Here is a 12,080-nt window from a genome sequence, read left to right as displayed (position 1 = left end):
AGACGGGGGGAGGGCCCCGGCCGGGCTGGGGGCCCCCCCCCCCCCAAGTGCACAAATTTTTGTGCACCGGGCCTCTAGTATTAATAATAATGAGGAATAAAAAGGAAAGCTAGTTTGTGGGATAACAGTTTATTTTTGTATTTAGTGAACTTGGGTTACAGATTCAGACAAGGAATAACTAGGGTAAATACTTTATTTTATTTACTTATATTTTTTACTAGGCCAGGCCTACAGTAGAGAGGAATATGATGAGTTTCACTGTCAACAGACATGCTTATGATGTTATTAACCAATGTTACCTTAATAAATTTAGGTAAATAGATAAAATGCATTTAAAAATGAAAAAAAAATCCTCATCTTGCAATTGACTAAAGTGTGATATGAGGAAAGTAGGGAAGTTATTTGATTTACTTAATTATATTCATAATTATAAAATAAACAGGTTAGTAAGACAATCCGTTTCAATTGTTGGGGACACAAAATTAGATAGTATATCAAGTACCTAGAACTTATTAAGTACTTGAAAATGTCATTGAATCTCACCTCCCACCTCTCTTTTCTTTGTAGCTGTGTTAAGGTATAGGTAACCAAAACCACTGTAGCTTAGAAAATATAGAGTTTACTTCAAAAACAGTCTATCAAATGGAAGTGCATACCCTCAAAATTATGTTATGAGTCTTCTCTTAAAGTTCCATAATGTGATTGCTTTGGGTGTTCACACTTAGGCTTAAAGTTGAGAAAGGCCAGGAATTGCTGTAGAAGGCCAATTTCGTAAAATATGGATTTATGGGACCCATACTATGAGAGTCACTACCTCAAAAGATCTTGCTAAAGGGTCATGACATATATTAAACTTCACCTTAATGTGGAAATGCCTCAAAATCATTTTTTCACTCTTTCATGTTGTATTATTTGATGTATGCAGAGTGTACACACACACACACATATATGAGATAAGATACTCTTATGAAATGACACTGCTCTGAGCTCTTCTGCCTCTTACCACAGTCAGTTATGCTAGAACACTTGTTTTGTAAACACAAATTTATTCCAATGCAATTAACATATTATGGAACAATTTGAGCATAATGTGAATTTTATGTTTGCTTATGCATGAACTCATCCCTAAGAAACACTAGGTGACTGCAGAAAACTGAACCCAGCTGAATAGAACCATGTAGGAACCTACAAAATGCAAACACACACACACACACACACACACACACATACATACACGCACACATACACATATACACACACATACACATATACACACACATACACATACATACATACACACACACACACACCTACACCTGAAACATCAATCAACATGTCAGGAGCCACACTGGTACTTTTGCAGTTACAACTTTCCACCTAATTTTAGTTACCTTCCTTCCACCAATTCACAATAACTCACAAGATGAATTCTTCCAATGTCCATTTCCAAAAGCAAACATGAGAGTTAGGTTTTTTTCATGGTAAAGTGCATATTTCATGTAATTTTCATATACTTATCATTAATGTACATATAACTCTACTACCACTCTTACCACTTTCTTACATATTTTTTTAATGTGTCCTTGACAATGTTGTTGCATGTTGTGCCTTTTACCACATATCTCACATAAGGCTACATTTTTATTGTGCAATTTTGCATAGCATAGTCCTTTTTAGGAATTTGCCACAAAGCAGAACTGACTCTGTGAACCTGACCATGTAACACAAACTTCTCCTATACTCTGTTTCCTCTGTAAAAATAGAAAAATAGTGGTACCAATCTCATAGAGTTGTTGAAGAAATCAAGAAAATAATGTGCACTGAGCATTCAGAACACACCATGGGATATCATAGTACTTAATACATGTTGCATATTCTGATAGCCAAAATAATACCCCTCCCCCAAAGGTGTCCTCACACTAACCCCTGGAAGCTGAGGATATGTTAAGGTATTCGGGAAAATGGACTATGCAGATGTAATAAAGATCTTGGACCTTAACATAGGAACATTTTCTGGATTATCCAGGTGGAGCCAATGTAACCATATGAGCCCCTTAAAAGCAGAGAACTTGCCCTGGCTGAATAGCTCACTTGGTTAGAGCATCATGCCAATGCACCAGGGTTGTGGGTTCCTCCCCAGGTGGGGCATATACAAGAATCCACCAATAAATGCATTAATAAGTGGAACAACAAATCAATTTCTCCCTCCCTCCCTAAAAAAACAATTTAAAAAAAAGCAAAGAACCTAGGCTAGACTCAGAGACACAGAAGAAGGACTCGACACGCCACTGGTGATTTGAAGATGGGGGAGGGGAATGTGACGTGGGAATGCAGGAGGCTTAAGGAGACGCTCAGGACTGATAGTCAGCAAGAAAGAAGCCTCAGCTGTGCAGTGCTAGGACTTGCATTCTGCCAGTCTCCTGAGTGAGATTAAAAGCTGGTTCTGCCAAGCCAGCTGACACCACTTCACAGTAACTCACAAGCTGAACCCTTCCAATGGCCACTTCCAAAAGCAAACATGAGGGTTTTTCCCAAGGTAAATTGCATATTTCATGTAATGTTTATATATTTATCAACTCAAGTGTATAACTCTACTACCACTCTCACCAGTTTTTTCATATTTTTAATGTGGCCTTGTGAAGCCTGGAGCAGAGAAACTGAACAAGCTCACCCACTCTTCTGACCTGCACAGTGGTGGGATAGTAAGTTTGTGATGCTTTAAAGTGCTAAGTTTATGTTAATTTAGTATGGCAACCATGGAAAACTGATGCAGATTTTGTTATTACTATATGAGTTAAATATCTACACACTGTATTAAGAGAAGAGCGAATTGTTACGGAGTAAGAAAGAATTTCTTTGTAAACGAAACTTTATTTACTAAACGGGACTTTCGCTGGGGTCATGCTTTTAAAATTTTGGCTATGGATAAGGTATATGAACTGGATTTATTATAAAAATATTAAGCATGTTACCATAACATTTCATCAAGGAAAGTACTGTTTCTGGACATGAAACATTTTCTTTATATAATAGATTCCTTAAACCTGCATTCAAACCTAAATGTAGTCATATTTTAAGTTTTAAATTGAACAATTCCATCATCAGTTACTGCCTTGAGGAGCAGCAGGAAAGGAACAAAGGAAAAGCTCCAGAGAAATGAGCCTTGGGTGGAAGGGAAAGGCATGCAGGCCCACTTCATTGGCCCCCAAATTACTTTAAGCCAGTATTTCTTTATGCTCCACTTAAAGTTTAACCATGTGTTGTAAGTAAATCCTGAATCTTGCAGTCAGAAGGATCATAAAAAGTTTTAAGCCCACGTAACAGTGTCCTACGGCTCCTTCACAGTTAGAGTCTGAAAACAACAGAAAGGGAGCTTACAGTTGTGGAGGCCTGATGTCCAGTCTGGGTCTCTCGGGAAACGCCGATGTGTCTGCAGAGCGCAGGGTTCCTTCTGGAGGCTCTGGGGGAGGATCTGTTTCTTAACCTTCTTCAGCTCCGATAGGCCAACAGCATTACTGGACTCACAGCCCCTTCGTCTATCACTACAGTCGGCAGAGTAGCATTTTCATCTCTCCCCCTCTCTGATGCCTGCCTCTATCTTCACATCTTTCCTCACTCTAACCCTCACGCTCCCTCTTATAAGAGCGTTTGTGATTGCATTGGACCCACCTGGGTAATCCAGGAGACTTCCCCATCTCAAGCTCCTTTACTTAATTACATTAGGCACGTCCCCTTTGCACTATAAGGTAGCACATTTACAGGCTCAGAATTAGGATGGGAACATCTCTGGAAAGCCATTATTCTGTTTACCATCGCCTGGAACAAATGCATTTCTAATAACATGCATGGATTTCTGACATAATCACAACTGCAATGATAATTTTGCAAATTATTGAACAGTTGTACCTCAGTTTCTCCTCTTAAATCATGTCTCCTTGCAGCCTCCCACTTCCTGGGGTCTTTTATGATTCATGAGTAGATAGGAATTTTTAGTAAGACAAATAGGTTTTTAAAGAAGAGTAGGTTTTAGAAGAAGACCATATTAGTGAGAGGAGAAAACAAAAACAATATATTTCTGGACTACTCCAATATAGTGCTAGTTGTATCACGAACACTACACACACACACACACACACACACACACACACACAACTATGTATTTTTAACGTTATCCTCTATTTACATAAATAATTTTGAAAATTATTTTGGTGCCTTCCTTGGAGTCCTATTTAAGTGTCTAAATACAGTGGGGCCTTGACTTACGAGTTTAATTCGTTCGGAGACCGAGCTTGTGAAGGAGCTCATTAAGGAGCTCATTAACTCAAATTACTCTATCAACTCAATGCAAAACATCAGCCAAGAGACAGCTGGTATCTCAAAAAACTCGTTAGGACACTCGTAAGTCAAAGCCCCACTGTATACAAATATTTGCTTATTTTTTATGACAGCCTAAGTAATATAGGGCAAGTTTATTTCATATTGTTAAACACATATTAGAGGTCTAAAATCAGTCAGCATTATGTTAATGGAAAAAAACACTAATAAATGCTTCTTATATTCTCCAAGCTAATTATACCAATTTATACTTTCATTGTACAACTACTTAAGGGAGGCTAAAAGTGCCAGGTGCTATTCTCAGTATTGTTGATTCTGTAGTACCCCAGACAGTAATGACGGGAACAAGAAAAATCAGACACAAGCATTTGTCCTTAAGGAGCTCATATTCCAGTAGGCAGCTGAAAAAGACATACACAGACAAACAAAAATAAATAAGTAATATGTATCAAATAACTAGAATGACTGAAGGAGAGTAAGGGAAGGCAATGAAGAGAGACAAGGGGCAGGTGGGTTCCAGAGGAAACTGTCAAGTTAAATATGGTTGTCATGTCCTTGCTGATAAGATAACATCTGAGCAAAGAGTCCTAGGAGGAGGAAAGTGCAAAGTCTTGTTTTAATTTTATTTTTCAATTACAGTTTTTATTCAATATTATTTTGTATTAGTTTTAGGTGCACAGCATAGTGGTTAGACAATCATATCATTTACCAAGTGATAAACCCCAATATTTCCAGTACCCACCTGGCAATGTATATAGTTATTATGTCAGGGAGTGAGGAAATTTGAGAACGTTCTTTCCATCTTTTAGCCAATATTATTGACTGCTTTAAATGTGTCAGTCAGTAATATAGCCATGGGGAATATATCAGTGAACAAAACCAATCCCCTTTCTTCAGGAAGCTTACATTACAAGAGAAAACAGGACTTTCAAATTACTGGTAATTCATTCTGCTCTACCCATCATTTTTGGAAATGAGGGAAAATTATACACCATACTCTTAAAAATTCCCCTATTTCTGAAACAAGAATAGTTTGTTAACCTCAAAAAGGTACTTTGGAGATTATTTAGCTAAAATATACAGTACTAAGAATTATTTTTATGAGTATGTTCAGCTGATACAACGATAGGTGGAAATCCTGATTTTAGTTTACTTCTTGTTAGTTTGAATTTTGGTTACATTGTATCTAGGCCTTACATTTCTAGGGCTCCTCAGTTGGAACCAGATGCCATTCAGAACAAAACAGATTTTATGAGGATTTTTTCCTAGAGTCTAACACCCAATAAATGCAGTCAGTTTATTCAAATGTTAACAGTTTCCAGAGCAACGTGTGCTACACAAATATAATAAATCACGGATTTAGGGAAAAGCTAAAGTGTTGTCAACTGGGTTGTAAATGTTTCAACATAATAAACAGTAGAATGGTATAGAAATGGCTCCACAGTTGAAGATTTCAGTTTTGATGGAAAGAAAGAAAGAAAGATATGCTTTAGGTGGGAAAGGGAACTGCGCTGTGTTCAATGTTAACCATGGAGATGGCCTAAAAGAAATAGCATGCATTAGGATTGTCAGTGTGACAGATGGTTGGACTGTACATAATAACGCCAAAAGATATTTTGACGAGAAAGGGATGCATCTGACAGTTCACAAATCAAAATCCTAGGCAGCACAGATGAGAAAATATAATTGAATGTGTGCTAAGCTGATGCATAGTTAATTTTTCACAGCCCAAGGTGACAGAGTATGGGCGATGGACAGGAGTGTTAGCAGGTTTGATAAAAGAGAGAGGCAGAGGAGGGATAAAGCAAATAAAAAGAGAAAGAAGACATTTTATCACATGTAAACTATTGTTTTCAGCAACTTGTATGAGAAACCAAACTGAAACCTAATTTTGCGTGCAAGTTATTATTTTGAATATACATATACTAGGTTTAGATTTAATGGTATTATACATAGCTAAAATATAGTATCTCTCTTTTTTTAAAATATATTTTTATTGATTTTAGAGAGGAAAGAAGAGGAGGAGATAGAAACATCAATGATGAGAGAGAATCATTGATCTGCTCCCTCCTGCATGCCCCCTATTGGGGATCAAGCCAGAAACCCGGGCATGTGCCCTGACATGGAATCAAACCGTGACCTCCTGGTTCATAGGTCGACGCTCAACCACTGAGTCACACCGGCTGTGCAAAAATATAGTATTTCTTTTTTTTTTAACTCAACATTTTCTCTATACCTGGAAGGAACATATATAGTCCACAACAAACCCTTTGTGGTCCCCTTGCTTTTCCCATATGTTTTCTTTTAAAATGTTCCTCTTTTTTTCCTTTATTAATTAAGGTATTACATATGTGTCCTTATTCCCCCTTTGCCCGCCCCCCCCCATCTCCCCTGAGCAAAAATATAGTATTTCTTATTGGAAAACTGATTTTTCTCATATTTGAGAGGTGAATGCATTTCATTAACACCATTTCCCAAAATAATCCTAGGAAATAAGGTCTCTTCAACAGTTTTGTCTGTTCTTTATGATACAAGTATACCAATTAGCCTTTTTCTGGCCATTTATATAAATTGTAATTACCATTATTTTAAGGTATAATTCTATTTTAAGCAAATTAAAACGAATAAATTTTTTAATAAAATGAATATATGAAATAAAGTAGTTCCATTTTCTATTTAGTAAGTGATAACATTATTCATCTAGTGTTATACAGGGCTTCACAGGGGCACAATTTCAATTTTAGGTTGAAAATACACATGTCCTTCAAATTCTAAATACTTTTAGGTCGGTATATCTGTAGCAGCTGCTCTTTATGCGAAAACTTAGAAAGGGTCAAATGTAATGGCTCCTTAGTTAGATTAGAGGCATGATCTCTTTCCTCCTGAGAAATCAAGCAGCTGGTTTAAGAACATGCAATCGGGCCTTGGCAGAGAGAGGATGGCACTCTACATCCTGAGTCCCTGCTCTTAACGCCCATGCTGCTCTGACTCCGAGCCATACCTGTGAAACCTCACCCACTCATTCATTCCCCTTGCCAGTCACATATACATTTACAATAGAAAAGTGAGACAAATGTCAAAACTCTTTCAGAAGAAACCCAGCAGTGGAAACAGACAAGTGTGATCATCTTTTAAAAATCAGGAGTGTCTGTCCATCGCCTCTGTAAAGTACAGAGTGCCCCGAGATATTTTCTGTTCATAGCCGAAACTAAAAATAGCACTGCTAGATGCTTTAATAATCTTTATTGCATCACATTGGTGAATATTATACTACATCACTGCCATCCGTGGCGATTCATAAATCACAGAGCAATAAAGCCTCCTAATAAATCTTATGCTCACTCTCTTCACATTATTGACCCCTTTTATTTGCTGATGCAAGAACTCTTCCATATGTTGATGCAGCATCTGTGATCTATGTATCATAATACTTTATGTCTAATATCATTTTCCATAAATCAATATCCTTCCTCCTTGAAGAAGGCCCTGCAGAATGAGTTTGTTCGAGCATTGCTGAAAGTTCAGATGTGTGGCACAGCCTGCAATCCCTGTCAGTTGCTTACCTGCTATCACAGACCGGTGACAGTACATTGCTAAGAAAGATGAATTTTGATTGCTTTCAACTTTCTATGTGAGTGAAGATTTTTAATTTTGAGCAGAAAGTCCATGGTCCAAATGGAAATATGTCTGCTTTCATATTTTACAGACTCAGTCTAATATGTCTTTGATGTGCTATTATTTTAAACCACCAAACTTCATGTGCTTGCTCACTGATGATAAAACATACAGCATATATGTGTAATTGTGTATATCATCTGAAAAGCACTTAAAATATAAGACCATTTTACGAAGGTTTAATTAACATCATTTACAAATTTATTAAAAAATTTAAATGAAAACAAATAACATACTTGTAACACAAATATACCACTTTCAATAAAGTGCATTTTAAGAGATAGCTCCACATTTTGCTAGAGGAATTACTGAGAAAGCAACCATAGCACACCCAAGTAAGCTAACTAAATTGAAATTCTGAACACCAGGCTCTTAACCGAACCAAACAATTGAAACAAAAGGAAATAAATACAAAATAAGCAAAAAATATATTTATTGGGTATAAGAAAGAAGAAAGTAGGAGAAGATAATAGCACCAAATACCTCTTCTTTCTAATATCCCATTTCTAGTGCCAAATAGGAAAACCTCTAAGGTGGATATGGCTCATACTAGTAATAACTGAGATAATATTAGGCCCTTCTTGGACCTTATTTTTCTGTCAGAAAGTCATCTACAGTTGCTTATATCCAAGCGGAATGTCATTGTGGTAGAAGTAGGTAAAACTGATGCCTAACAAAACAGGTAATGCAGTACATTCGCCCACTCACTGGGGAGAGGACATCAGGGATTGCCATTTTGTTCCAGCCCAATCGACCCCCACCCATCAGAATAGGGTCTAACCGTCCAAAGCTTTGTATCTCATTGGCTTATTTACTTCTCAGACTTACTCAGAGAATCAACAATTTAGATCATTATCAGTTCAGTTGATTTATCTTTGTAGATAAAGTCCATCTAAAATAAGAATCAAAACATTCTTATACCCTTGTTCTGATTATCAGTATGATATTAAATTTGACTCATCCATTCAGACAAATATATTTCTAAAAGAAACTGTAAGTCTTTATTATGTTTGTTTCTCTCTTTCCCAATTTGAAAAAAAAATAGCAGTGATACCATATGAGGAACTTCTCACATAAGTAATCAGAATGATAAATCATATGTATTTTATTATTTGTATAAATCCAATTTCTCTTTTTGGTATTATATTATTCTTATTAAATTTATATTCCTAAATTTTTAAAAATAAATTTAAGAATTTTACATACCCTCTCTACTCTTATCCAGAAGTTCTTACTTGAATTTTCAGTCTCTTTTAACCCTAGCTGCTCCTTCCCTTTTACATAGAAAAATGATCAACGTTGTCACTTTCTATAATTGTGACTTAGGAATCTGGGAAGAGTAGCTTCCTCTTCTCAACTTTATCCACCATCACTTCTAGCCCCTTCTGCGTACATACAAGCCTCATTATGTCTCATTTCAATACAATCTGAATTTTGCCTTCAGTCCATTAAAGCTCATTAAAGTTGCTTTTCATTTTGAATACATTTCTAATTGCAAGCTTAATAACATTTTCTCTCTTTTTAAGCCTCTTTTCCAAATTTAAAGCCCGTAACTATCTATTTGATTCTTAAGGTTTTTCTCCCTTTAACTTTTAGCACAAATACTCTCTTAGTTCTTCCAACTTCTCCTGATCACTACTTTTTTTTTTCTTTTGCAGGCTCACTGTAGTCGTACACTGTCTGTATTTACCAAGATTTTCCTTTTACATATTTTTACTCCTTTATATGCTTCCACTGGAAATACCATTTATTATCAAATAATTCTCTCTCAACTCTATTCAGATAATTTCCAAAGCTATATCTCTCCCTAGGATTCTACTCCCAAAACAGAAGATGTGAGTTTTCAGCTACCAGCTGGATACTGCAGCTTGGTATCTTAGCAGTGCCATAGATTTGACCCGTCAATTTGAAGGAATTTTCCAGTGCAAATATTCCATAAAAATTCCAATCACATTTTAAGAACGCTGGTTTCTTTTTATGGTATTTCTGTTTGGCCCGAGTAGTCCTATTATTTTTCCCCTGTGTCCTCTTCCAGGCCCATCACTGTTAATCTCTTTCCCATGGCTTTATTTCAGATACCCTCCAATAAATTTATCGTTTTATATACATTAGTTATCACCTATTGTCTCCTCCTTTATCTCAAAACTAGAAATAATTTCAAATATTTAAAATGTTCTTCTCAGTATCTTTAGTAAATATAGTTGGATCTACCAACATATTAAAAATTAAAATTACAAATGCTCTCATCTAATCCTCTGAGTGTTATTTTACTACTAAACAGGCTATCAACCAAGACCTCCAGCCCAGAAGTTGAAGACATCTAAACCCACGTCATCCTCCACATCCATTTTGTCTCTACATCTTACTGATTTTACCTTCAGAAATGCTTTAATCAAATTCTTCCTCCCCCCTTTTTTGTTTTTATACTCTAATATTTCCGAAGAGCTATCTTCATAAAACATGACATTAATCATTACCTTGCTGATACACATTAGGTGGCTCTTCAATATTTGCAATATTTTATTCAAACCCTTTATCATGATGCAACACAAATCAATGTGTTTCAACAGTTTGTATTGGTGATCAGCACTTTATGCCGCAGGTTTAAAAAGCCTCCTACCTTTCCCACTTACATGATGACTTGACAATTTCCAAGACATCTTCTCGGTTCCTTCTTTATAAGCTTCCTTTCATTGTTTTCTTTGCCAAACAAAATCCAACTGATCCTGTAGGGCCCAATTCAAATCAAACCCTTTTTGTGGGAGTCTTGCCCTAAAGCACTTCTTTCCTACATCGTCAGGCAAAGTTAATGGTTTCCTCTTTTAGACATTCAAATTATTTAGTTGCTATGATGTGTGAGAACTCTCTATTACAATTTATCTGCCTGCTTGTAAATGAGCTTCTGGAGGGCAGAGAACATCTATTCATCCTTGAATTCCTAGTACTTCATCCTGCCTAGCACTCGAGTTCATAAATATTTATTGAATCAGGTAAAATTCTCTAATGGTTCTAAATATTCAAACATGGTCTGTGTACCTTATTTAAGTAAACATAGCTTGTGACTTAGTAACTAATTATAGATAAATATTATATAACTATTTTTTAAGGTCAGTCATGTTCTATTTCTATTGAAAAGCCCAAGTAGGAAAAAATAAAGAAAGAAAACAGAGATCTAGGCTGGAAATGTCCTTGAAAATGACACTTTTTTCCTATGGTAAATGTAAGAATACAGCCCTAACTAATTCAAGCACAGCAAAATCCTTTTATAGAGTTTAATCCTGTAACTCTATTCAATGGAGTTAATGGTTGTTTCACATGAGTTGTGGTGATATATTGAGATTTGAAGGAGGGTGTGGAAGATAACACGGCAGAAAGTAGATACAATATTTAAAATATAATTCTTCCAGAATGAAAACAAAATCTATAAGAGAGGGCTCGATAGAAGCATAATGTTCCAATTCAGACTTTCAAAACAGATTTACAAATGAAACATTTCATAAACAATGAATAACATGCACTTAAAGAACCTCACACAGAGGAAAATTGCAACTGAGCATGCATAATTTGCACTGCAGTAGTCTTATTTTCCAGCAAAAGCAATGAATCCTGTCACCAAAGGGTGAGCAAAGACAAAGGGATGGGATGCAAACGGATGTTACTGAAATTCTCTCTAGAGGAATAAGGAGATAAGAATATAATTGTGATGAGTTTTGTATATTTAACTTTTAACTGGCAATAAATGTAAACAAGTAATTTGGAGCTTGCTTTCATCAAAGTGCTGATATGCAGCTTAGAAGATTAGGTCACTCATAAACCTGAATAATTAAAAATGTTAAATACTGTATCATTCTGGCAAAAACTCATATTCTGCATCGTATAATTTTGCATATTTTTATATATTCCATTTCCTCCAGCTTTTTCACTTCCCTCAAAGCATGAAATTCTGGGATTTAAGTTGATTATATTTTTATCAAATTTTATTGTTTTCTTTATTTGCATATGCACATATCATAGGACAGGCTGCAGATTATAAGTTTTCTCATGAATCTCAACTCTTCTGCCTCAGTCTA

At 35.9% G+C, this 12,080-nt stretch overlaps 1 protein-coding gene across 1 annotated transcript in view; it reads right to left on the bottom strand.

Annotated features, from left to right (window-relative positions):
* The window catches only part of EYS (eyes shut homolog (Drosophila)), an 815,396-nt gene that overhangs the window by 733,650 nt on the left and 69,666 nt on the right, over positions 1-12,080 (bottom strand). Inside the window, 1 exon segment of the mRNA XM_014532733.1 lies at positions 4,660-4,736. Coding sequence (XP_014388219.1) covers positions 4,660-4,736 — 77 coding nt within the window.

The sequence above is a fragment of the Myotis brandtii genome, unplaced genomic scaffold (assembly GCF_000412655.1).
Source record: "Myotis brandtii unplaced genomic scaffold, ASM41265v1 scaffold904, whole genome shotgun sequence".
NCBI classification, from domain to species: domain Eukaryota; kingdom Metazoa; phylum Chordata; class Mammalia; order Chiroptera; family Vespertilionidae; genus Myotis; species Myotis brandtii.
Note: the sequence above shows the minus strand (reverse complement) of the source record. Positions and strands in the feature narration are given on the sequence as shown.